We start from the raw sequence: 23381 nt of genomic DNA on the forward strand, positions 1-23381 counted from the left end.
GAGGAAAGTGCCCAGAGGTGTTGATTGAGAGGAAAGCGCCCAGAGGTATTGAGTGGGAGGAAAGTGCCCGGCAGTGTTGAGTGGGGTGAAAGCGCCCAGCAGTGTTGAGTGGGGGGAAAGCGCCCAGCAGTGTTGAGTGGGGGGAAAGCGCCCGGCAGTGTTGAGTGGGGGGAAAGTGCCCGGCAGTGTTGAGTGGGGGGAAAGCGCCCAGCAGTGTGGAGTGGGGTGAAAGCGCCCAGCAGTGTTGAGTGGGGGGAAAGCGCCCGGCAGTGTTGAGTGGGGGGAAAGCGCCCGGCAGTGTTGAGTGGGGGGAAAGCGCCCAGCAGTGTGGAGTAGGGGGAAAGCGCCCAGCGGTGTTGAGTGCAGGGGAAAGCGCCCAGCAGTGTGGAGTGGGGGGAAAGCGCCCAGCGGTGTTGAGTGCAGGGGAAAGCGCCCAGCAGTGTGGAGTGGGGGGAAAGCACCCAGCGGTGTTGAGTGCAGGGGAAAGCGCCCAGCAGCATTGAGTACGGCAGATTTCTTCTCTGCCCTCTTCGATCCATCTCCCTGGAGTCCTGCAAAACAGAATTTGATTTCTGTTGTTCTGTCCTGACCAAAATCAGGCTCCAGCCTGGAGGCTGACCTCCTCTTACACAAAGAAGTGTGTACTGTTGCTCACGGGGGACACACTGAGGTCAAGACAGGTGGACAAGCCCAAAAGGCAGGTTCATCTGACCGCAGCTCCATGGGTAAACGCCTGTGCCCATCATCACTGTGCAGTACGATAACACGACTTCTTTTGTATGTGAAATATTCACCCACCAGTCAAGCATCTGTGTCCACAACAGAAACAACCATCTGCCATGGAGATCCTGTGCCAGAAGCGCTTTGTGCACCTTCTCTGTGTCCTGTGTGCACTTTGTGCACCTTCTCTGTGTCCTGTGTGCACTTTGTGCACCTTCTCTGTATCCTGTGTGCTCAGTGCCATTGCCCTGTTTCTCAAATGAGAAACTGAGTCAGGAGCAGGCAGTGCCCCGTTCTGCGATGCAGTGCTGCCTCCCAAGCATGAGTGTCTTGGAACACAAATCCTGCTTCAGGCCAAGTTGAGCAGGCAGGCGTGCGTTGTAGTGAGGGCCATCTTTTGTTCCAAGAGCTGAGGGTGGTGGCAGCATTGACCAGCACTGGGCTTAGGGTTGACTGTCCCACCACCAGAAAAGAAAATTGCAGGCCAGGACCCCTGATGAACAAAGTTGCAAAAATCTTAACAAAACACTAGCAAACCAATTCAGTAGCATACAAAAGGATCATACCCCACCTGTGGGATGCCAGGGTGGCTCAACATGTACAAATCAGTAAGTGTAGTGCATTATATCAGCAAAATGAAGGACAAAACCATATGATTATCTGTGATGCAGAAAAGGTATTCGACAAAATTCAGCATCCTTTCATAACATCTCTCAACAAATTTTAGGTATAGAGGAATGTACCTCAACACAATAACGGCCATAAATGAGAAACCCACAGCTGGCAATGGAGAAAAGCTGAAAGTTTTTCTTCGCACACAATGGAGAAAAGGTGAAAGCTTTTCCTCTGAGATCAGAAAGAAGACAAGGCTGCACACATTCACCCCTTCTGTTTAGCATAGCACTGGAAGCTGTAGCCAGAGCAGTGAGGCAAGAAAAAGAAAAGGCATTCGTATAGGAAAGGAAGAAGTGAAATTGTGTGCTGATGACACAATATTATATATAGAAAAGCCTAAAGATTCCACCAAAAAGCTTTTAGAACTAATCAACAAATTCACTACATTTGCAGTATACAAAATCAACACCCAAAATCAGTAGTGATTCTATATACCAGACAAGAAACTGTTTGAAAAAGCAATCAAAGACTTTAACAAACGTATTTAATAGTAACAAAGCAAACAATCTTATCTCCGCGTCCCGAGCTAACAGAACTGACTGGATTTGTGTCCAGAGGTTTTAAGCTTTTGTTTCCACATTCTTAAAACTGGGATAGTAACACAGTTGATGTGTTAATCACAGTTGAAGATTAAATGAGGCGCTGCCCAGTGGCTGGCACACCCTGAGTGCTCAGTAAAGGTCTTTTATAATTAATTTTTATTATTGTTCATTTTCATGGTCATTTTTCCTAGAAATATGCCACCTATTTAGTTATAGCTAAACAGGATGATAAACCAAACCTCTTAACATTTGTTATTTCATTCTTATCCATTTTACCCTTTTAAAAATATTTTTAGGGCCGGGCACAGCGGCTCATGCCTGTAATCCCAACGCTTTGGGAGGCCGAGGTGGGTGGATCGCCTGAGGTCAGAAGTTCAAGACCAGCCTGGCCAACATGGCGAAACCCCGTCTCTACTAAAAATACAAAAATTAGCCAGATGTGGTGGCAGGTGCCTGTAATCCCAGCTACTCAGGTGGCTGAGGCATGACAATTGCTTGAACCTGGGAGACGGAGGTTGCAGTGAGCCAAGATCACACCACTGCACTCCAGTCTGGGCAACAGGGTGAGATTCCATCTCAAAAAAAAGAAATAAAAATAAAAATGCTTTTGGGATTGAATAAGCGTTTATTCTAAGTTACTTCAAAGTCCTGTGTAAGAAGGGTACACAGGTTGAATATCCCTTATCTAAAATGCTTGGGAAGAAGCGTCCCGGTGGACACTCCCAAGCTCAGTCTCAAGATGCTGCCGCACGTTCCAGAACTCCCACCTTCAGTTATTCACGATAAACATGTGACCCGTGAGCTTATCTAAAATCAGAGTTTAAGACGGGTTGTATCTTTAACACATATCAGTTTTCTCCGAGATTTGTTTTGTCCTTATTTGCTTGAATTTTACCTTCTCAACCTTACATGGAATTGTGGGTTTTGACCTCCGAGACTGTATAGAGTAAGTTCGTCCTCTCCGTAGCCTTGGTTTTTTATTGTTGTTGTTAAGATTCGGGACGACCCACTCACACTCTGTCTTCCCAAACAAATGGAGCCCTGGCCCCACCCATGTCTCTGTCCCGGGGAATGGGACTGCGAGACCATACTCTGTTTTGCTCCCAACCCAGAGAAGGTGTCCCGAGGCCTCCCCACCCACCCTCCTGAAACACCTGCCAGGACTGCAGGGTCCTGTTGGACGCTGGGAAGGAGGATGAGGCGGGAGTGTGGCTCAGCCCGGTGAGGTGGTCTGTCTGGGGGAAAACCTTTAGAAATCCACCGCCTATTCAAGTCACAGTGGGAGCTGGGGAGGAAACATGGCTGCTGTGTGTCTGAGTCGGAGACGTGCGGGCCTCCCTCAGAGCGTCCTGACTTGCTGTACCCTGCCCGCAGGTGGAGTACATCTTCACAGACAAGACCGGCACCCTCACGGAAAACAACATGGAGTTCAAGGAGTGCTGCATCGAAGGCCACGTCTACGTGCCCCACGTCATCTGCAATGGGCAGGTCCTCCCAGAGTCCTCAGGAATCGACATGATTGACTCGTCCCCCAGCGTCAATGGGAGGGTAGGTGGCAGCCCCCATGCCGTCCAAGTGTGTGAGTGAGTGGGCGGCTGTGCATGCTGAGTCCACCCCTTTTCACTCGAGTGTCCAGGAAAGGCCAGGCCCTCTCTACAGACTTCAGTGGGAGGAATGGTCAGAAGGTGCGATGTGTGTGGTGTCCCGTTAGGACACATCTGCTCGGTGATACCCGTGTTAGAATTGGTTATGAAAACCATAGAAGGAGGGCAAACACAGATGCATGCACCCAGACACCATGTGCACACACGGACACACATGCATACATACTCACATGCAAACACACGCACTCTCACACACACCCAGATACCGTGTGCAGACACATGTGCACATGCTCACACGCACATACACTCACATGCCCAGACACCGTGTGCACACATACACACATGCACACACGCTCACACGAAGACACACACTTTCACACACTCCCTGACACCGTGTGTCTGACACGCTCACATGCAGACACACACGTACTCTCACGCCCAGATACCGTGTGCACACACAGACTCGCTCACATGCAGACACACGCATGCACTCTCACACACGCCCCGAGTGCTGTGGCTCCAGATCTCAGCATCTCTGGGCAGGGCTGGAGTCCCAGGCCAACACCGTTCCCGAATTTCCCCACATGCAGGACAGCCTTGGGGATCAGGTCCCAGCTGGCTGTGAAAGCCGCACACAGGGCAGCCTTGGGGATCAGGTCCCAGCTGGCTGTGAAAGCCGCACACAGGGCAGCCTCGGGGATCAGGTCCCAGCTGGCTGTGGCCCTGAGCACATCACTTCACCTTCCTAAATGCTGATTCTGCAGCTGCAGGTGCAGGATAATAGCTCCAACTTCTTAGGGGGTTTCAGGGTGAATGTTACAATGTGAGTCAACAGCAGGAGCGCCACAGGTCACGTCTAGTCTAACACACACTTCAGTTAGGAGAACGTCCCCATCGCGCGGCACCAGGGCAGAGGCACAGCCAGGGTCCAGGGTGTTTGTGAATGTCTGTGTTCGCGGCACCGTGTGACTCAGTCTCCCTTCCTGGACGCTAGCGATCATTTGCCATTTCTGAGCCCATGTGAAGCCTCTGTGGTTTCTAAAAGTGTCGGTGCTGAAGAACACACGCCCGTTTCAGTCTTCATCACCCGTCAATCTCAGTTACAAAACAGAGTGCTTGAGAATGATGGAAAGCTGTAATTCCATCCCACTGTACAACCCCTCACCGCCCACAAGCTGCCTTTGTGGCTGCGGGGACCCCCCCCCGTCCCCCCCGCTTCTTGTTTTCTCTCTGCTCCTGTTTCCCTCTATCTTCAGTGGACGCACCGTGATTTGGGGGTTCTGGGAACTGCTATTTTATAGGAGCGCGAGGAGCTGTTTTTCCGGGCCCTCTGTCTCTGCCACACCGTCCAGGTGAAAGACGATGACAGCGTAGACGGCCCCAGGAAATCGCCGGACGGGGGGAAATCCTGTGTGTACATCTCATCCTCGCCCGACGAGGTGGCGCTGGTCGAAGGTGTCCAGAGGTACGTCGCAGGCCGAGGGTCTGCCTGGGTTTCCTGACGTGACTCAGCCCCACCCCAGCCCCGGTCAGGGACTTGCATCTAGAGGCGTCCTCAGCCGCACCCTGTGCCCTCCACACTGAGCTCTGCTGCCTTTGTGCCCAGGTTCTCGGGACCCCCGTCCCTGTATGAGCCCCTCCCACCGTGATAAGCAGCGTCTGGTCCCCGGCGCCTGAGTCTTCATCTCTGACTTTGCGTGGGTGGCTTTTCCTCCTGAGGTCTGCAGTAAGTTAGAGGTCATTCCCAATAACCACAGGCTTCGAAATATGGAAACAGTCCTTCCTGTAACACAAATCTCCCTCCTGCGTCTCAGAAAACTGAAGTCCAGAGGCCCAGCGGCCTTCCCAGAGCCACAGCCTGGGCTGGGCAGAGCAGAGCTGGTACGGGGCCTCTCACTGCTCACCCTTTAAGCAAACGCTTGGAAAAATACTTTAAACATTCCGGATACGTTGCGTAATTTCAGCTCAGGGAAGCCATTTTCAAATCCACCCAGCTCATGACTTCTGTAATACTGAATCTCCCCTCCCCAAAAGTGATAAAGGAACACTGCCTTCAGGGACTGAGTATGGTGAGAATCATGTTCGCGCTTCTCACCTAATTACAGCCGTGTTTTTGTCGCTGCTAAACTAATGTGTTTTCTCCGTGCAATTTGAGTAGCAGCACAGATACGTCAACAGTATCACCGGGACCTTTCGTTCCGTGCGTAAACCCACGCATGCATAGGTGAGGCTTCTTGGAGCTGGGTTTCTCTCTCCTTGGAACACAAGTGCCCAGGAATGCCACTGCCTTCATCACAGGTGTTAGAAGTCAGGGCCGGCTGCCCCGCCCACCTTTGAGACTCCTCCCTGCCCTGAAGCTTTTCCTCCAGCCGCTGCTCCCACCTGGGCTGGCCAGAGGCCTCCACTCCCATCCCCCTGGTGTCGCGAAGCACATCTGTCTCCCGGGTCCTCTGCTGGCCTCTCGCATCCGGAAGCCATGCTCTGTCTCTGCCGTCCCAGCGGCTCCCACAAGGCCATGAACTTCGCTGTCCCCCAGGCGTGCAGGAGGAGGCATCGTACAGATGGGTGCACCCACGTGCTGGCTGAAGGCCTGCGCTGGGCCTTGGTTCCCCGTCAGTGACTCAAGGGGCTTGGTCTGGGGGTAACAGCCTCTCAGGGTCCCTCTCCCTCTGGCATCATGTTCTCTGCTCAACAACAACAAAGTCCACAAATCAATGAGCAAAGGTGTCATCGAAGCAAGGATTGCAGGCCATGTGCCCGCCACGCAATTCTGGAGAACAATACCGACAAGAATGTGCCCCACTGCTGTGTGTCAGGGAGGGTTGGGTTAGGTAGAAATTCTGTTGCTCTTGGGAGATTTTTTGAGATGGTGCATAAGTTCGTTATGATAATCTCCTAACTTTATAATGCAGTTTATAATCTCTATTTAACTGAAAGTATTTCGTTTTTGAAAAGAACGCTTTACCAAAATATAAAGCAAATGCTCTATGAAAGAGGAATATCAGAATCTCAGATTCACCCTGAGGTTTCCCTTCTTACTGCAGACTTGGCTTTACCTACCTGAGGCTGAAGGACAATTACATGGAGATATTAAACAGGGAGAACCACATCGAAAGGTATGTGCACCTCACCCTCACATGTGAAAGGACTAAAGAATAAAGAGTGTCCTTTATAAGGTTCTGCGTGTGAGGGAAAAGACGAGTTCTCTATGTTCTCCCACAATTCGCTTCCTCTCCTTCCCAGTGACACCCCAGGAATGTCACCAGAATGTTCTGGAGAAGTGCTGGACACTTAGAGAAGGGCTTGGGTGCAGCCACAGGGCTGCTTCCCCTGGATAGTTTTCCTTGGAGATGTAAATTGGAGTTCAGTGAAGAAAAGTTCACCGTCAAATATGTTTTGGGTTAAGCCACCTAAAGTCAGATTTTACTGCAGGCCGTGTTCTGACCTCTCCAGGCTCCTTTGCCTCCACGAGGGGAGTGAGCAGCCGCCCCCGGTGTGGCCATGAGTCCCGCAGGGAGGAACACTGGCTCACGTGCTGGGAGCACCGCGTCCTGTCGAAAACAGTTTGCACAGTTACGCTTTTCAGCCACCAGTTTGATGTTGGATTGTTTTACTTTTCATATCTTTAAAATTCTTCCCATTTTTTAGGGACTGTCTCTGTCCCAAATTGCTTGTCCCTGAGACAAGTGACCCATCTTGAGATCTGACTCAGGAGAGTGGGTGGTGGTGTCCCCTTTATCAATAAGCACGAATGTGCAGTCACAGTTCCAGCAAAGACACAAGATCTGGTGGTGATGGCCTCAAAACACCTGGATTTTAAAATTTCATTCTTAGGGAAAATAAACTCCCCAGTGGAAGAGAAAGGACAAACCCCTTGACTCGGCGGGGCTCCTGGGCCCTCCGCTGGCACCGGCTGCGCCCTCTCCACAGCACCCTGGGCTTCCTGGGGGCCGGGGTGACCTGGGCCCTCCGCTGGCACTGACTGTGCCCTCCCCACAGCGTCCTGGGCTTCCCAGGGGCTGCAACTCACTGCCGTTGAGGCTCCGGGTTTGCAGCCGTGAAGGTGGTGAGGTCATGGCCTAGATGAGAGCTCCCGTCAGGGCTCTGCCAAGGGACCGCTGGCTCTGAGCTGGGCTGGCACTGCGGCCAGAACCCCTCCGCAGCTTCCTGCTGAGTCCAAGGCCCTGAGGAGGCTGAGAGGCAGCAGCAGGGGCTGCCAAACACTTCCGATGCTCCAGACGCCACACAGGTTTTCTGAGCCTTCCGGTAACAGGACAGCACCAGCCAAAATGTCAGTGTCCTTTGCGTTTTCCATAGTTTTCATCTCTTAGGGTAACACCAGTTCATTGACAAGGATCCAAGCTCTGACACAACTTTGAGTCTCTGTTCAGCAGTGTTTAGGGAGGGAGTCAGTGCATAGGGAACACAGCCTGCTTGGCAGAATCTGAGCCCGTGCCCTGGGTAGGGTGGGGACGTGGTGAGGAGCCGGTGCCGCAGGTGCCATGGGGCCCAGACTCTGCCCCACTGGGTACACCTGCCGCGTCCTTCAAATCCAGGCCTCTCAGGGCGTCCGTGGAGGGACGCCCCTCACCCAGCAGCCCTCGGTGTGTCCTCTGAGGAAGGGCCAGGGCTGCCCCAGCCATTCTGCTGTGGAGAGCTCCACAGTTACCAGATGGAATCACGTGAGGACCCACGTGGATGGTGTGACCTTCTGCATTTCTCTTTCAGGTTTGAATTGCTGGAAATTTTGAGTTTTGACTCAGTTAGAAGGAGAATGAGTGTAATTGTAAAATCTGCTACAGGTAAAATTTCTTTTTCTCTTGATTTATTAAGTTATACACAGTGGTTGTGCTTTATTCTGACGACTAAATTGTATAGGAGCTTTAAGGATTTAGGGTTTAAGAATGATTTATTCTTTTTTAAAAAACTATAGACAGATCCTCTCAAAATATTAATTTTTTATTTTTAAAAAGTGAAACATTTCTGGAATGCTGAGGAGGGAGTCCTGGGCTAAATATCTGGCACCCTTGCTCTGTCCATCTTTTAGTGTCGAGTTGGGGCCACTTTACTGTTGAAAATTGCTTAACTCCATTTGTGAATGTTCCCCTGCCCATCCCTATCCCCCACCTGCTTTTCTCCATGCAGAGCTAAATGACATAAAATGTTTTTAAATAACTATTTTCAAGGAAAAGGTAATGTGGGTTTGCAAATATATCTATAATAATGTTCAAATTGCAAAGAGAGCTTTGTTGATTGGCAGTTGCTGTTAACAGTGTGTCTGTGAGAACAGCACACTCAGTCTGTGCTCTGGAATGCTGGGATGAGCCGTGGCAGGGCACAGTCAGAGCCCTGTGGCCGCTGTGATGTTTTGATGACCCGCACGGGTGGGCACTCTCCTGGTCCTCCCACTCTGACCTGTGGCTGCCCGTCCCGGACGATTCCCTCTGCAGGCCAGGTGGATGCATCTGTGGTCCCCTGACCTCCCTGCGAGGTGCTCTCCCAGGCACTTTGCATCCCCCGCGCACAGGTGAATAACCTCGTCTCCCCTCACCCTCACCAGGTCACGACACATGCCACAGGTCACTCAACACTGCAGCCCCTCAGGCTCCCGCCCACAGTGCTGAGGCTCGAAGGTGTGGGTGCCCCTGGTTGTTTGCCCTGGGCAGGCAGGGCCCATGGGCTCCATCTGCAGGGGCCACCCCTTTGCATGGCCATCGCGTCCTAAGAGCTCCCACCTGCCGGTGCTGAGCTTCTCCCAGCGCCCTCTCTGAGGCTCTCACCCACCTTCATCACCAGGCTGTCCCCAAGTGTCCCCAGAGGGCAGTGCCCACAGCCCCCACAGTGGCCTCGTTCCCTGCTGCCTGCTGTGGGCTTTCCCATAGGAAGGACCTTTCATCCATCTGTCCTTTCCATGGACGGCTCAGGAAACCTCTCCCGGCCCTCAGCCCCACAGCAGCGTGCGGGACGTTGCGCTGTGGTGGGGCCGTCCGTCCATGTGCGGCCGCTGGCAGCCTGCACGCATCCTGAGCGCAGAACCGACGCTCTTCTCAGCAACACGCTCACGTCACGCCACCCTCCGCCGAGTGCTTCCAAATCCTGTGCCGTTCAGAGCACTCCACGCAGCGTCGGAGCGGGGCTTCATCAAGAGCTGTGGGATCTCACTCTTCATGGTTTCCTAAAACCAGACAATCCTAGGCTGCATTTAGCTCTTTAGAAAGATGCCTGGCAAACAACCAAACAGCCACTCCCCGGAACCAGACAGACTCCAGGCTGGAGAACTTCATGCCAGCATTTTCCTAAGACGTGCCAAATTTCATTTTAACACAGACAAGACAGAGCAGGGCCATCATCAGTGCCATCGGGCACCCTTCAGATCAGGACCGCGGTGCCTCACTTTCTAAGACCCGGAAGGAGCTGTAGGGGGAGGCGGTGTGACTCTCGGTGATGCCCTGTGAGTCATAGCGGCTCTGGGGTTGGCAACAGCCTCAGGAGGGTGCCATGGCTGCTCTGGGGGAGTGCCGCCTGCCTCCGCTGCTTCCTCAGACAGTCCCGCTGCATCACACAGCATCACCTCTGAGACACGCCATCAAACGTGGGATGAATCCAGGCTCCACGGTGAGACGTCCACTGATGGTCATAGGATGAGGAACAATCTGTGTGTGAATGTTGCCAGGACTCCCACGAAGAGCTTCTGCCAGCCGGACCATGGGATCAGCAGGACAGGGTCTGAGAACAGGTTCAGATGTGCGAGACTTCTGTGTGTCAGAGCCCTTCCCCCCAGCTCGGATGAGGCGCAGTCCTGAGAGTCTCAGCCACTCGGAGTTATCTGGGATAAACGCATCCTGGGTAGGAAGTTGCTGGTCCATCCCGTCACATGGTTTTCCCCATAGAAGCCGAATCTAGCTGTTGAGCCGTGGCTGGAACATGCTGCCTGTGACCTGTGGGGCTGACCACGGTGCCCAAGAAGGCAAGCATCAGCCACCCCGGAGCCGCCCCTGCCGCACACTCACCCTGGAGCTGGCCCTGCCACACACTCACAAAGGGTCTTTGCTGCATCCTGAATGCCCAAGACCTCAGGGCTCATGTTGTGGGCCATGCCATGGAATCTTTGTAAATAACTTCTGTTACTATCAAAAGGCTGAAGAGCTGCTGGATCACTCGAAGAATCCGGGTTGGAGGCATTTGTGCCATGAGAATATCCCCATCCGCACCGGGACGCCTGTGGACCTCCTAGGGCCTCTCCAAGGAACTGAGAACTTGCAGGAGAGACTGCCCTGCTGTCTGAAGCCAGCCACTCATCAGTTACTTTTAAGAGAAGTTTGAATATGTAATTAAGCAAGGTGTTCTGTAAGTGGTAGTCATCCCCGGAGAGGCTCACTAATTGCACTGGAGTTCTGCCTGCTGGGCAGGGAGACCCTGCAGCCAGCTCACAGCTCATGTTTCCGCCTGGGCTCAGCCCTGTCGGGGGGTGCGGCTGTCAGAGCCAGATCTCACTATTGTGGGGCTGAGCAGCCCCAACAGGCGCCTCCCATGATGTCCGCAGGACCCTTTTTTATATGTCTGTACCTCGGTCATGTGTGCTTTCCTGGGATTCTCCACGGTGGAATTTTGAGGAAGGACTTCGGAAGTCACAGGCTACTCGGCTGCATCAGGCCTTCCCTTTCAAAGGCAGATGTGAAGTCTTTCTCTTGTGGGGGATCCTGCGGATGCTTACTGCACCCAAGGTATTATGTACGCAGTACACAGAACACCGACTCGAAAGAAGAAAAGGAGAGTACATAAGCATATTCATCTACGAAAAAGAAAAGCAAGCAGAAAAGACGAAACAGAAGAAGGAAAGTCCTAACAGTGCACCCTCCTGGAGCTCCTCCAGGAGCTGCTTCCTCGATGTCCTGTTTTCCAGCCATTTCGGGGACATTTGCTGTCATGCCTGGCTTTCCATGTCCTTGAGCTCGTCTGTGAGACACAATGAGAGACCCCCCACCATGGGCTCAAACTGTGGTTCTGTAGCCCTTTCTCTTCTCCAAATGGCAGTAAGCCCTTCTTGGTCCCAGAGGGGACAGCCACCAACCACGGCTGCACCTGCGACACAACCCAGCTGCCTTGGGGACAGGATCCTGTGTGTTCGGTCTTGTCACCTGCATGTGCACGGTCTTCAGTTGCTCATTGTAGATTAACTTTTGCTTTGTCCTCTGGGTTTTTTTATTCCAAGGCTGTTCCCCACTACATCTTCAGGCTGAAGGTGTCCTGTGTCTTACAGTGGAATTCATAAGCTGAGACCGTGGGAAAGCTAAGCCATTCACATGCTCTTGGCATGAGTTGTGAGCCATGAAACACGAATTTTCTAGTAAAAAATGTGCTGTTGTTCAAGAATGCATCATTATGTCATCTGGACCACAGTTCTCATTCTAAACTGTATCTGATGAAACAACAGCATTGGCTGGAAACCGTGGGAGTCGGGAAACGGCTCTGACATCGGTTGGGTGGTTTAACCCCCAGGCCCTGCTTTTCTATGCTAAGCAACTGAGACTCTGTGGTCACACCTCTGCGGTTCTGCAGAGGCCCTCTGGGGTCCAACTCCCAGCCTCAGCCTGCTCACTCCCCTGTCCCCACCATCCCCTACCTGCTCACTCTCCTGTACCCTCCAGCCTCAGCCTCCCCACTCTCCCGTCCCCTCCAGCCTCAGCCTCCCTACTCTCCCATCTCCCCCAGCCTCAGCCTCCCCACTCTCCTGTGCCCTCCAGCCTCAGCCTCCCCACTCTCCCATCACCCCCAGCCTCAGCCTCCCCACTCTCCTGTGCCCTCCAGCCTCAGCCTCCCCACCCTCCTGTGCCCTCCAGCCTCAGCCTCCCCACTCTCCCATGCCCTCCAGCCTTTGCTCGGCACTGGTTTGCTCCATGTATTGGCAACACCTGTGTCACCAGGTGCCATCCTTTCTGGCTGCAGGTTGGCAGTCACCTCGGCCACGTGAGCGTCAAGTGTAGCTGTGTTCCCACAGCTTCCCTGTTGGTGTCTCAGGAGGGATCCGGGAAGGAAGGCAAGGCGGACCCTGTTCCTGCTCCTGAGTGCTCGTCCAAGCTCCAGGCCTTGGATCCGGGTCGTCAGCCCAGGAGCGTCCCCTCCCCGTGTCCCTCCCACCACCCGCCTGGGGACCACTGCCTGCCCACCCTGGGGCCCTCTGGATTTGGTCCCCAGTAGACTTCCCGAGGGCCCTCAGTGTCTGGGGGTCTCAGGGCTCTGCCCCACCAGGAGCTGGGCATGGAGCTTCCTACGCGTGCCGCTCAGGCTGCTGTGGTGCTTCTCCCACCCTGCCGTCGCCGCGATGGAGGACCGTGGCGTTGCCCTGCGCCCAGGCACAAACCAGCTGCCTGGCAGAGTGCCACGTGGCTTCGCAGACCAGGGGATGCTTCAGGTGCAAAGAGGGCTCTGTGTGTCAGGAGCAGGTCACATTGCAGCAGAACTGTCGTGGCCTTTGCTGTGTGCTGCAGTGCCTGGAAGAGAAACTCGCTTTATCTGAGGCCTGAGAAGCCTGCGTTCACAGCACAAGTATGTTCACAGCAATCGCAGTGTTACTGGACACATGGGGAAAAATGACGCACACGTTTCCCATGACTCTTCCAAGTTCAGAGGTGGCCCAGCTGCCTTGCTCTGCGTGAGGACAAATGACTCTCCGAAGGGGCTTTGTGTTCACCTTCCAGCATTTCAGAAACCGGGACCCCTTTTGGGTCACCCCAACCCCCATCCCGAGGGCATTTTATCCCCTTTCGTGTCTTTCCCAGAGAAAAAACAGAGTCCCGGAGCCAAGTTCTTTTCCTCGTTGCTGCTTTTCCTGTGAAATTTCTAGGGTTGTAGGAATAAAACGAGGCTTTGGAGGTAATCTGTAGGTTTTATTTTTTTCCTGAATGGACATGTTAACTGGTCCATTAAAATCTTCTTTAAAAAGATTTCCACACTGCTATCCCTGTTTTTTGTTTTTTAATAATGGCATAATTTAAAAAATAATCTAGTCTTCCTCATATTGTGATTAAACTCCTCGTTTTTCTCATTTTGTAGGAGAAATTTATCTGTTTTGCAAAGGAGCAGATTCTTCGATATTCCCCAGAGTGATAGAAGGCAAAGTTGACCAGATCCGAGCCAGAGTGGAGCGTAACGCAGTGGTGAGAGCCGGGCTGGGGAGGGCCTGGCGGCAGTCAGTTCCCTTGCTGTCAGGAAGGAATTCCATGTTCCACAAGTTCCTGGCTGGGAATGGCGCATTGTATCCCTTGGGGAATGTTTAGTAATCAGCTGGGCCAGAGGCAGACAGACGGGCAGCCTCGGCCGGCACCGACCCCAAGGGGCCTCCGATACCCAGCCAGGCACAGGCCGTCCAGCCAGGCACAGGCCGTCTCCTCCCCAGCCTTGCACAGGGTTTTATTTTCGGGTGGATGCTAGGTTGGTTGATTGATGTTTTGGGGAGTCAGAATTAGCACGTTTGTGGTTATTGTATTGGAGCAAAAAAGTCTTTGTCTTGACGTTTCTAGTGATTTGTTTCAAAACAAATCAGCACTTTCGTTTTCTGTTGTGACATCACCTGTTTGGGTTTCTTTCCCCATCTGGGTCTTAAGCTTGTATGATAAGGTTTCTTTCCAGCACTTGTTGTATAGCACCGCCCAGCAGCCCACACACCTGAGCCTCCGACTCCATGGGTCCGGCTTTCTGTCTTTGGGGCTGCTGCGGTAGGGGGCCGGCCTGAGTGTCTCTCACAGCAGGGCCTCCCCTCCCCATCAGACGCACTGAAGCCAGGCAACACGTGGCTGGGTGGACACGCTCCCTCCTGTCAGACACCTTAACTCCAGGTGATGCGTGGCTGGGTGGACATGCTCCCTCTTGTGAGATGCCCTAATGCCGTGCGATGCATTGCTGGGTGGATGTGCTCCCTCCCTTCAGATGTCCTAATGCTGAGTGATGCATGGCTGGGTGCACGTGCTCCCTCCTGTGAGACACCTTAACGCCAGGTGATGCATGGCTGGGTGGATGCGCTCCCTCCTGTCAGACACCCTAAAGCTGGGTGACACATGGCTGGGTGAACGCGTTCCCTCCCATCAGATGCCCTAACGCTAGGTGATGCGTGGCTAGGTGGACGCACTCCCTCTGCTCCCTGCGTGGCTGCTTTGTCCCACGGCGTCTGCACCCTTCTCCCCACGCCACCCTGGGGCTTTCTCCCTCACTCCAGCCCAGGGCAGCCCCTCCTGTCACACCGTCTTTATCATCTTTTCATGAAAAAGAAACAGTAACTGACAGGCTGTCCTCCCAGAGGTCCAAAATGACGCTGGCCAGAATGGCTACGCACTGGGAAACAAGACTTCCAAGGCTAGCTCTGCACCAAGGAAGGCAGAGCCAAGAGAACCTTGGACTAGAGGTCATGGTACTCAGCGCTGCCTTCACTGACCATTTATGAATAAAGCAACGTTTGTCCTCGCTGTCAGTCGCAACGCTGGATTACTGTAGATGTCAGAACATTAAGAATTCCTGCTGACGGACAGGAGCCCTTTCACTCGCGAGCCCGTGCTTGCAGCAGCCAGGGCGGCTCTGAACTTGTGGAAGGCTGTCAATGTGCGGGTCATTCATCTTTATGTTGCTATTAAAACAACTCCTAGTGCTACAAAGTAGCTGCGTTGGGACCAACAGGAATCCATAAATCAGCAGCAGGTTAAGGATTGTTGAACTTCTCCGTGAGGGATCTGGAAAATATATCACTGACTTCCACCAGCCACAGAGCTGCAGGGTGGAAGCCCAGCGGGTTCCTCCGAGCAGCACAAGCATGCTGCGCATCGACGCACAAGGAGCCTCAGTACAGGGGCGTGTGGGGACTCCTGAGGGGGCAGCTCCATCTGCAGCTCGCTTTCCAACAGCACAAGGCTGTGCTTTGCTGTGATGTGGTCGCCGTGCGACACTGAGCTCACAGTGGCTACAGGTCACAGGTGACTGGTCCTTCATGGAGGGTCTTCATGGCCTGAGTCCCAGATCTATCTTCCACCTGCTAGATCCCCACTGCTGCTGTCCGGGAGAGTAGGCGCATGGATTATGTGAATTGTGATGATTTTAAAGTCCATTTGCTGCTTGTTTCAAAAAGCCTTCTTGAGATGTAATTGCCATACATTGATCTATACATATTTAAAATGCGAGAGCAGCAAGGGCGTTGACACACAAACACACACGTGGAGGCTTTGCCTGTTGGGAAGGGGACGCATCCCTCACCCTAGAGACTGTCTTGCGCCCTCATACTCCCATCCCTGCCAACTCCCACTCGCTGCAGACCACCGCTCCACTTGCCATCACTGCAGATTCGTGCCCACCTTCTGGAGCTTCCTATCAGCAGAATCACAAAAGGTGGCTGTTGTATCCGGCGTCTTTCATTCCCATGACTGCTGAGACTCAGCTGTGTGGGCCTGTTCATTTCTGTTGTGATGAACAGCAGCACTCGTTCAGATGCCAAGCACTAGCAGTACTAGTTCAGCGGCCGAGCACTAGTGGTACTAGTTCAGCAGCCGAGCACTAGCAGTACTAGTTCAGCAGCCGAGCACTAGCGGTACTAGTCCAAGTGCCAGGCACTAGCGGTACTAACCAGTCCCGTTGCCGGGCAATAGCGGTGCTAACCAGTTTAGTTACCAGGCACTAGCAGTACTATGCAGGCCAGTTGCCAGGCACTAGCAGTACTAACCAGTCCAGTTGCCAGCAGTAACGGTACTAACCACTCCAGTTGCCGGCACTAGCGGTACTAACCAGTCCAGTTACCAGGCACTAGTGGTACTATTCAGTCCAGTTGCCAGGCACTAGCGGTACTAACCAGTCCAGTTGCCGGGCACTGGCAATACTAGTCCAGTTACTGGGCGCTAGCAGTACTAACCAGTCCAGTTGCCAGACACTAGTGGTACTAGTCCAGTTGCTGGGCGCTAGTGGTACTAACCAGTCCAGTTGCTGGGCACTAGCAGTACTAACCAGTTTAGTTACCAGGCACTAGTGGTACTACTCAGTCCAGTTGCCAGGCACTAGTAGTACTAACCAGTCCAGTTGCCAGCACTAACAGTACTAACCATTCCAGTTGTCAGCACTAGCGGTACTAACTAGTCCAGTTACCAGGCACTAGCGGTACTAACCAGTTCAGTTGCCGGCACTAGCAGTACTACAGTCCAGTTGCTGGCACTGGCGGTACTAACCAGTCCAGTTACCAGGCACTAGCAGTACTAACCAGTCCAGTTGCTGGCACTAGCAGTACTAACCAGTCCAGTTACCAGGCACTAGCAGTACTAACCAGTCCAGTTGCCAGCTCTAGCAGCACTAGTTCATTTGCCGGGCACTTGCAGTGCTAGTTCTTTCTACGGATGGACCAGTTTCTTGATTCTTCCGCCTGTTGGTAGACATTGGGTTGTTTGCAGTTTGGGCTGTTGTGGAAGCAGCTGCTGCGGGCCGCCTGCTGTGCGTGTCTGGGGCTGAGCCAATGTGTCCTTTTCTCCTGGGGACCCTCCTGTCACAGCGTCTTCATTTCTCTTTCCACAGCTTGCCTTTTCTGGCTGCTTTTGAGGTGTTTCGTGATGGGATGCCTTGGTGGAGTGATGCTGTGTTTCTTTGCTCAGCAGTCTTGAGTATCTTGGATCTGTGGAGTTTCATCAAGTTTAAAAGTTTTCAGCAATTATTCTACAGATATTTTTCTTGCCCGCTCCCTTCCAGCAGTTCCGGGGCCCGTGTACTCGACCGCCGGATGTTGTCTCACCGCTTACGAAGGCTTCCACGTTGCGTTAGAGACAGTTTCTGTTGCCACATCACGAGTCTTTCCCGTGCAGCGTCTAACCTGTCAGCGCCCCACGCAGGACACCCCTCTCCTCAAACATCGGAGTTTTCGTGTCTAGAAATTCCGCCAGCGTGGTTTTGTATCCTCATGCCCCTACTTAACATGGGGCGTGTGTGATAACGATTGCGGTGACTGTTTAAATCCTCTTCACTAACTGCACCCCTGCTGCCAGCTCTGGGCCAGCCACAGTGGTTGCACAGTCCCCTTGTTTGGGGTAGGGACGGTGCCCCTGTGTGATGGTGGCCTGTGGCCGGATGCCTGCCTGTGAGCTTTGTTAGATGCTGGGTGTCGTGGTCCTCCTGGAGGTCTTAAATCTTGTTCTGGGGTGCGGCTGAGTTCCTGGGAACAGTGTTCCTTTCAGGCCATGTCTTCGTGATGTCCAGCAGACCCACAGCAGTGCCTGCTCTGGGTGGTGCTCCCTGGCCTGCCAGGCCCTGAGCACTGTGCCTGGTGAGTGGCCATGCCTCCTGGCAGCAGGCTCTCCCACCCTTCTCCTAATGGTTTGTTCCTGGCCTCCAGGAGCTTCCTCACAGTTGCAGGTGCTTGAGGGGCCGTCCACAGCCTCTGGCATCCACTCCGTCCTAGGAACTCTGGTGCTTGTTCCCTTCACACCCAGGTTTGCCCCATAACTCAGGGAATTCACTGGCTCCGGCTACGTTCCCCTGCCCGAGCCTGAGCCTGGAAGCTCTCCGGGTAGTCAGCTGGGCACTTGCAGGGCCCCCTCGGTTGGCAGCATTTTATTTTGAAATAATTATAGATTTAGGAGAAGTTAAAATAAGTAGAAAAACAGTCCAGAGGGGCCTGTATGTCCTTCGAATCCAGTTTATTTCTCCTTTCGCTGGCTGTGCTTGCTGTCATATCGAAAAAACTGCTATGAAATCCAAGATGATGAAGGTTTGCCACCGCTGTGTTTTTTTCTATAAGTTTTCTAGTTTTAGCTCTTAAATTTAGGAGTGTAATCCATGTTTGGCTAATTTTTGCGTCTTTTGTAAAGTGAGGGTCCTACTTTATTTCCCTGCATGCAGTTATCCAGTTTTCCCAGCACCATTTGGTGAAGACTTTCCTCTCCCACTGAGTGATATTGACACTCTTGCTGAAAAGCATTTGATTACTTACCTGGAGGTTTATTTCTGGGCTCTCTGTTCCATCCCATTTTCTCTCTGTCTGTCTTTATCCCAGTTCCCGCCGTTTTGATTACTGTCAGTTTCTAGCAGGCTTTGAAACCAGGATGCGTGAGTCTTTCAACTTTGTTCTTCTGTTATAAAATGGTTTGGCTATTCTGAGCCTCTTGAGATTTAATAGGAATTTTAGGATGGGCTTTTTCATTTGTGCAGAAAATGCCACTGGGGGCCAGGTACGGTGGCTCATACTTGTAATTCCAGCACTTTGGGAGGCTGAGGCAGAAGGATCACTTGAGGCCAGAAGTTTGAGACCAGCCTGGGAAACATAGCGAGACCCTGTCTCTACAAAACATACAAAAGGAAAATCAGCCAGGGGTGGAGGCACACATCTGTGGTCCTAGCTACTAGGCAGGATGAGATGGAAGGATTGCTTGAGCACAGAAGTTCAAAGCAGCAGGGAGCCGTGATGGCACCACTGCATGTTTCCATGGGCAACTGAGTAAGACCCTGTCTCAAAAAAAGAAACGGAGGAAGAGCGGGAGGGAAGAGCCATTGGGATGTTGATAGGATTTCATTTAATCAGTAGATCACTTTGGGTAGTGTTGTCATCTTAACAATCCATGAACATGGGATATCTTTCCATTTATTTAGGTATTTTATAATTTCTTTCAGCAAACTTTGGTATTTTTCAGCCTCGAGTCTTTCACCTCCTTTGTTAAATTTATTCATAAGTATTTTACTCTTGTTGATGCTATTGTAAGTGGAATTATTTTTTAATTTCCTTTCCATATTGTTCATTGGTAGTGTATAGAAATGCCGCTAGTTTTCGTGTGTTGACTTTGTACCCTGAGTCTTTGCTGAATTCAGTTAGTGGGGAGCACATTCTTCATGGTCTTCTAGATACAGGATTATGTCATCTGCAAATAGGCCTTAGAATGGCATCCTTTCTGATGTGGAAACTTTCTTTTTCTCTTTATAGCCTGATCCTCTCACTTAGAGCATCTAATACTCTGTTGAATAGAAGTGGCAAAAGCAGGCATCCCCGTCTTGTTCCTGATCCTAGGGAAAAGCTTTCAGTCCTTCACCATGGAGGGTGATGTTAGCTGTAGGTTTTCCTTTTCTTTTCTTTATTTTTTTTTTCTTTGGAGATACAGTTTTGCTCTTGTCACCCAGGCTGGAGTGCAATGGCACAATCTTGGCTCACTGCAACCTCTGCCTCCTGGGTTCAAGCCATTCTCTTGCCTCAGCCTCCCGAGTAGCTGGGATTATAGGCATGCACCACCACGCCTGGCTAATTTTTGTATTTTTAGTAGAGATTTTTGTATTTTTAGAGAGATTTTGTATTTTTAGTAGAGTTTCACCACATTGGCCAGTCTGGTCTTGAATTCCTGACCTCAGGCGATCCGCCCACCTCGGCCTCCCAAAGTGCTGGGATCACAGGCGTGAGCCATCATGCCCTGCTGGTTTTTTCACTTAAGTGGTTTTTACCACGTTGAGGTTTCTTCTCTCCCCAGTTTATTAAGTGGTTTTATCACCAAAAGGTGCTGGATTTTTTTCAGATGCCTTTCTGCATCAGTTGAGATGATCATGTGGGATTTATGTCATGCATTGCATTGACTTTCATATGTTGACTCACTTTTCCATTCCTGGAATAAACCCCACTTGGTCGTGGTGTATGATCCTTTCAGTGTGCCATTGGATTCAGTTTGCTGGTGTTTTGTTGAGCACATTTGCATCTATATTTCTAAGGGATATTGTTCTACAGTTTTCTTGTAGGGTATTTATCTGGCTTTGTTTTATGTGCTGTGTGCAGGGTTTTTGTAGTACTTAGCAGGAGGAATAGAGAAAAGTATTTATATTCTGTGTTACCACAAGAGAAAGTCCCTCATTGACTTTTAAAAGCAGGAACATATTTATTTCCAAAAGCTTCTGCTTACCACTCACAGCAACCTAAGTTCTGGGACCATTTTGGGTTATTATCCTGTAAAGCCATTTTCTTGTTATGCAGTTTTTCTGGTTTCAGACTGAAGCTATATATCTTGTATGTTTTATTGCCTCTTAGGAAAAGTCGGAGAATTCATTCTGCAATTCGCATTTATGTCTCCAATCTCTAACTTGATCAACAGGTGCACAAAAGATCTAATTTCAACCACTTACTTATTCAGCAAAAGTTGTTGAGTTTTGGCTGTGTGCCAGGGATTCAGTGATGAAGTCAGACACAGCGCCCACAGCCAGAGAACCCAGTGCCTAACAATAGAGGCAAACCCGTGAGCAGAAAGCTGCAAGGTCGTGTGCTCAGCAGGAGGTGAGGCTGGGGCGGCTGAGCAGTGTCTGTTCAGTGCTGCTTTCCTCTGAGACGGGTCCACTGGCTTCTCACTTATTCTTGACCAGGAGACAATATCTGGAGGATGGGAAGGAAGGAGTTCCAGAATGTTCCTGGAGAACAGGACTCAGGCAGACAAAGACCGTGTCTTGTGTTCTGACTTCTTCAACTCCCCCTTTCCCAACTTCTGGCTTTTGAGAGTTCAAGGGCCATGAGAGCCATTGACCCAGTGGCAATTCTGTCCCTCACATGAGTTAAGAGGTCCAGAACTAGTGATAAATATGAGCCTTCCCTGAGAGTTAGGGGACGCTTCATCTCATATAATGGAAAACATTGTTTGAACTCTTAAAAACCATCATTCTGCCGGATTTTAAAATGGTTATTTGGGAGGATTATGGTTCTTTTACTATTATCAGTAGGGCTGGGGCTGAAGGAGCAGGGAAAACGGAAGGGGAACACCCTAGATGATCAGGTGAACCTCTGTGACGGTCGCGCTCAGCAGCCTTGACTGACTGAATGAAGAGGTTCATCTGTAAACCGCCCCCTGTGTGGCCGCTTCAGCCTCTGCCCCCATTCCTTGTGTCTTGCTGGTGGCGGCTACATTCTCTCTGTATGGTGATATCCAGAATGATGATCACAGTAAGGAATTTGTGATTCTTAATTTCTTATGTTCCTGTGCAACCAGTGATTTTGGTAAATAACCTGGTAGGTTTCTTTCATTGTGAAAGAACAACCTACCTTACAAACTTCCCGCATAAAACATGTTTACTTTAGAAATATCACTTGATATTGCCCATAAAATTACAAATGATTATCCTTAAAAAAAGGTTAAATTTAACTCTGCATTTGTCAAAATAAAGGAACAAAGTTTATCTTTTGATAGATGACCCTGATTTCTGTTACTTATCTCCAGGCTTTCTAGTCTGAAAATGCTGTGATGCATGATGATTCTTGGTATTTAATGTGGACTTAAATAATTCACTTGTTGATGACTTACTCCTTTCAAGAGTTGGTTGGGTTATACTCTTTCTTTCTTTGTTTACTTAGTACTGTAAGTTTTGAAAGGGTTACAATTCCTGGGTTAGTTAATCTAATGAGAGAAGGGATACTGGGAAGGCTGTGGAGCGTAATATTTCAGCAAGTGACATCTTGAATTCGTGCTAAATGCTGCATTGTGTTCTGCAGGAGGGGCTCCGAACTTTGTGTGTTGCTTATAAAAGGCTGATCCAAGAAGAATATGAAGGCATTTGTAAACTGCTGCAGGCTGCCAAAGTGGCCCTTCAAGATCGAGAGAAAAAGTTAGCAGAAGCCTATGAGCAAATAGAGAAAGATCTTACTCTGCTTGGTGCTACGGCTGTTGAGGACCGGTAAAGTAAACGCATGCATCCCGTCCTGAGAGGCAGACTGGGATGCAGGCCGATGGCCCGGGGCGTGTGAGGGCGAGTGGATGGGAGGGAGGCCGTCCGCACAGCCGACGGGGCGTGTTTGCTGCTCAGGGAGAGGCTAGGTGTCTTGCCACACGCTAGAGTCATGTCAGGAAGGTCATGCCTGGGGGATATTTTGTTGTCCATGAATAAGATGCCTGAAAGCACACTTTCCTAGGAAGTAGTGAAAATAGCTTTGTCATATCATATTATGAACAGGCAAGATAGAAGGGCTCTTACAAATTCTTTCTTTTTTTTTTTTTAAAGGGTGGCATCTTGCTGTGTTGCCCAGGCTGGAGTGCAGTGGCACCATCACAACTCACTGCAGTCTCAAACTCCTAGGCTCAAGCTGTCCTCCCTTCTTAGCCTCCTGAGAAGCTAGAACTTCAAGCATATACCACCATGCCTGGCTAATTTTTTATATTTTTTGTAGAGATGGGATCTCACTATGTTGCCCAGGCTAGTCTCAAATTCCTGGCCTCAAGCAGTCCTCCCACCTCAGCCTCTGGAAGTGCTGGAATTGCAGGCATGAGCAGACATGGCTGACTGTAATTACTCTTTGGAATGGAATCAACAACTAACTCTGTTCCTAAACTTGTTGCTAGTTCTTTCCAAACACTGGTATTAACTTCTTAGATTATTACATACTCAGTGTGTTTATCATTACTTGAAAAAACTTAATGAAGTAGAAAATTACAAAAACTAATAATCATCATAACCGGCAAAATTACCAATTCCAGATTTTCAGGTACCTCTAAGGCAAGAGCTGCCAGTGTTCCCCAGCTCCACAATGGGGACTGAAAGTTGTTTGAGGCTGAGGCCACTAAGAAACAGTCGTCTGGTCCACATGGTGCCTTCAGAGCTGAGTGAAAGGCATGGATTTCAGTGGTTTGTAGGAATGGAAGAAAGAAAAAAAAATGCCCCAATTGATGAGAATGAAGCAGAAACTTCAGAAAGTTCACTGGGAGTTTATCTCCTAGAAGAGGTTAAAAGCATCAAGTTTGAAAGTCTTTAAGATCCATTTTGGTCCAAAACTGAAATCCTCATCACTAACCCTGCATTTTCTGAGCGTGTGGAACAAATATTCCTTGAGTTCTCGATCTGAATGGAGTATTAGGCCAAGCGGGAAGTTTTGGTTTGGTGG

The 23381-nt window shown here is 50.9% G+C and overlaps 1 protein-coding gene across 11 annotated transcripts in view; it reads left to right on the forward strand.

Annotated features, from left to right (window-relative positions):
• Nucleotides 1–23381, forward strand: part of ATP11A (ATPase phospholipid transporting 11A) — a 184143-nt gene that overhangs the window by 131383 nt on the left and 29379 nt on the right. For all 11 annotated transcript variants that reach the window (XM_058438082.1, XM_032151380.2, XM_032151382.2 and 8 more), the window contains 6 exons: nt 3312–3485; nt 4843–5006; nt 6586–6657; nt 8270–8343; nt 13595–13698; nt 21999–22180. In XM_058438082.1, coding sequence (XP_058294065.1) covers nt 3312–3485; nt 4843–5006; nt 6586–6657; nt 8270–8343; nt 13595–13698; nt 21999–22180 — 770 coding nt within the window. The remainder of the gene's footprint in view (nt 1–3311; nt 3486–4842; nt 5007–6585; nt 6658–8269; nt 8344–13594; nt 13699–21998; nt 22181–23381) is intronic.

Source organism: Hylobates moloch, unplaced genomic scaffold, assembly GCF_009828535.3.
Source record: "Hylobates moloch isolate HMO894 unplaced genomic scaffold, HMol_V3 SCAFFOLD_4, whole genome shotgun sequence".
Lineage (NCBI taxonomy): Eukaryota > Metazoa > Chordata > Mammalia > Primates > Hylobatidae > Hylobates > Hylobates moloch.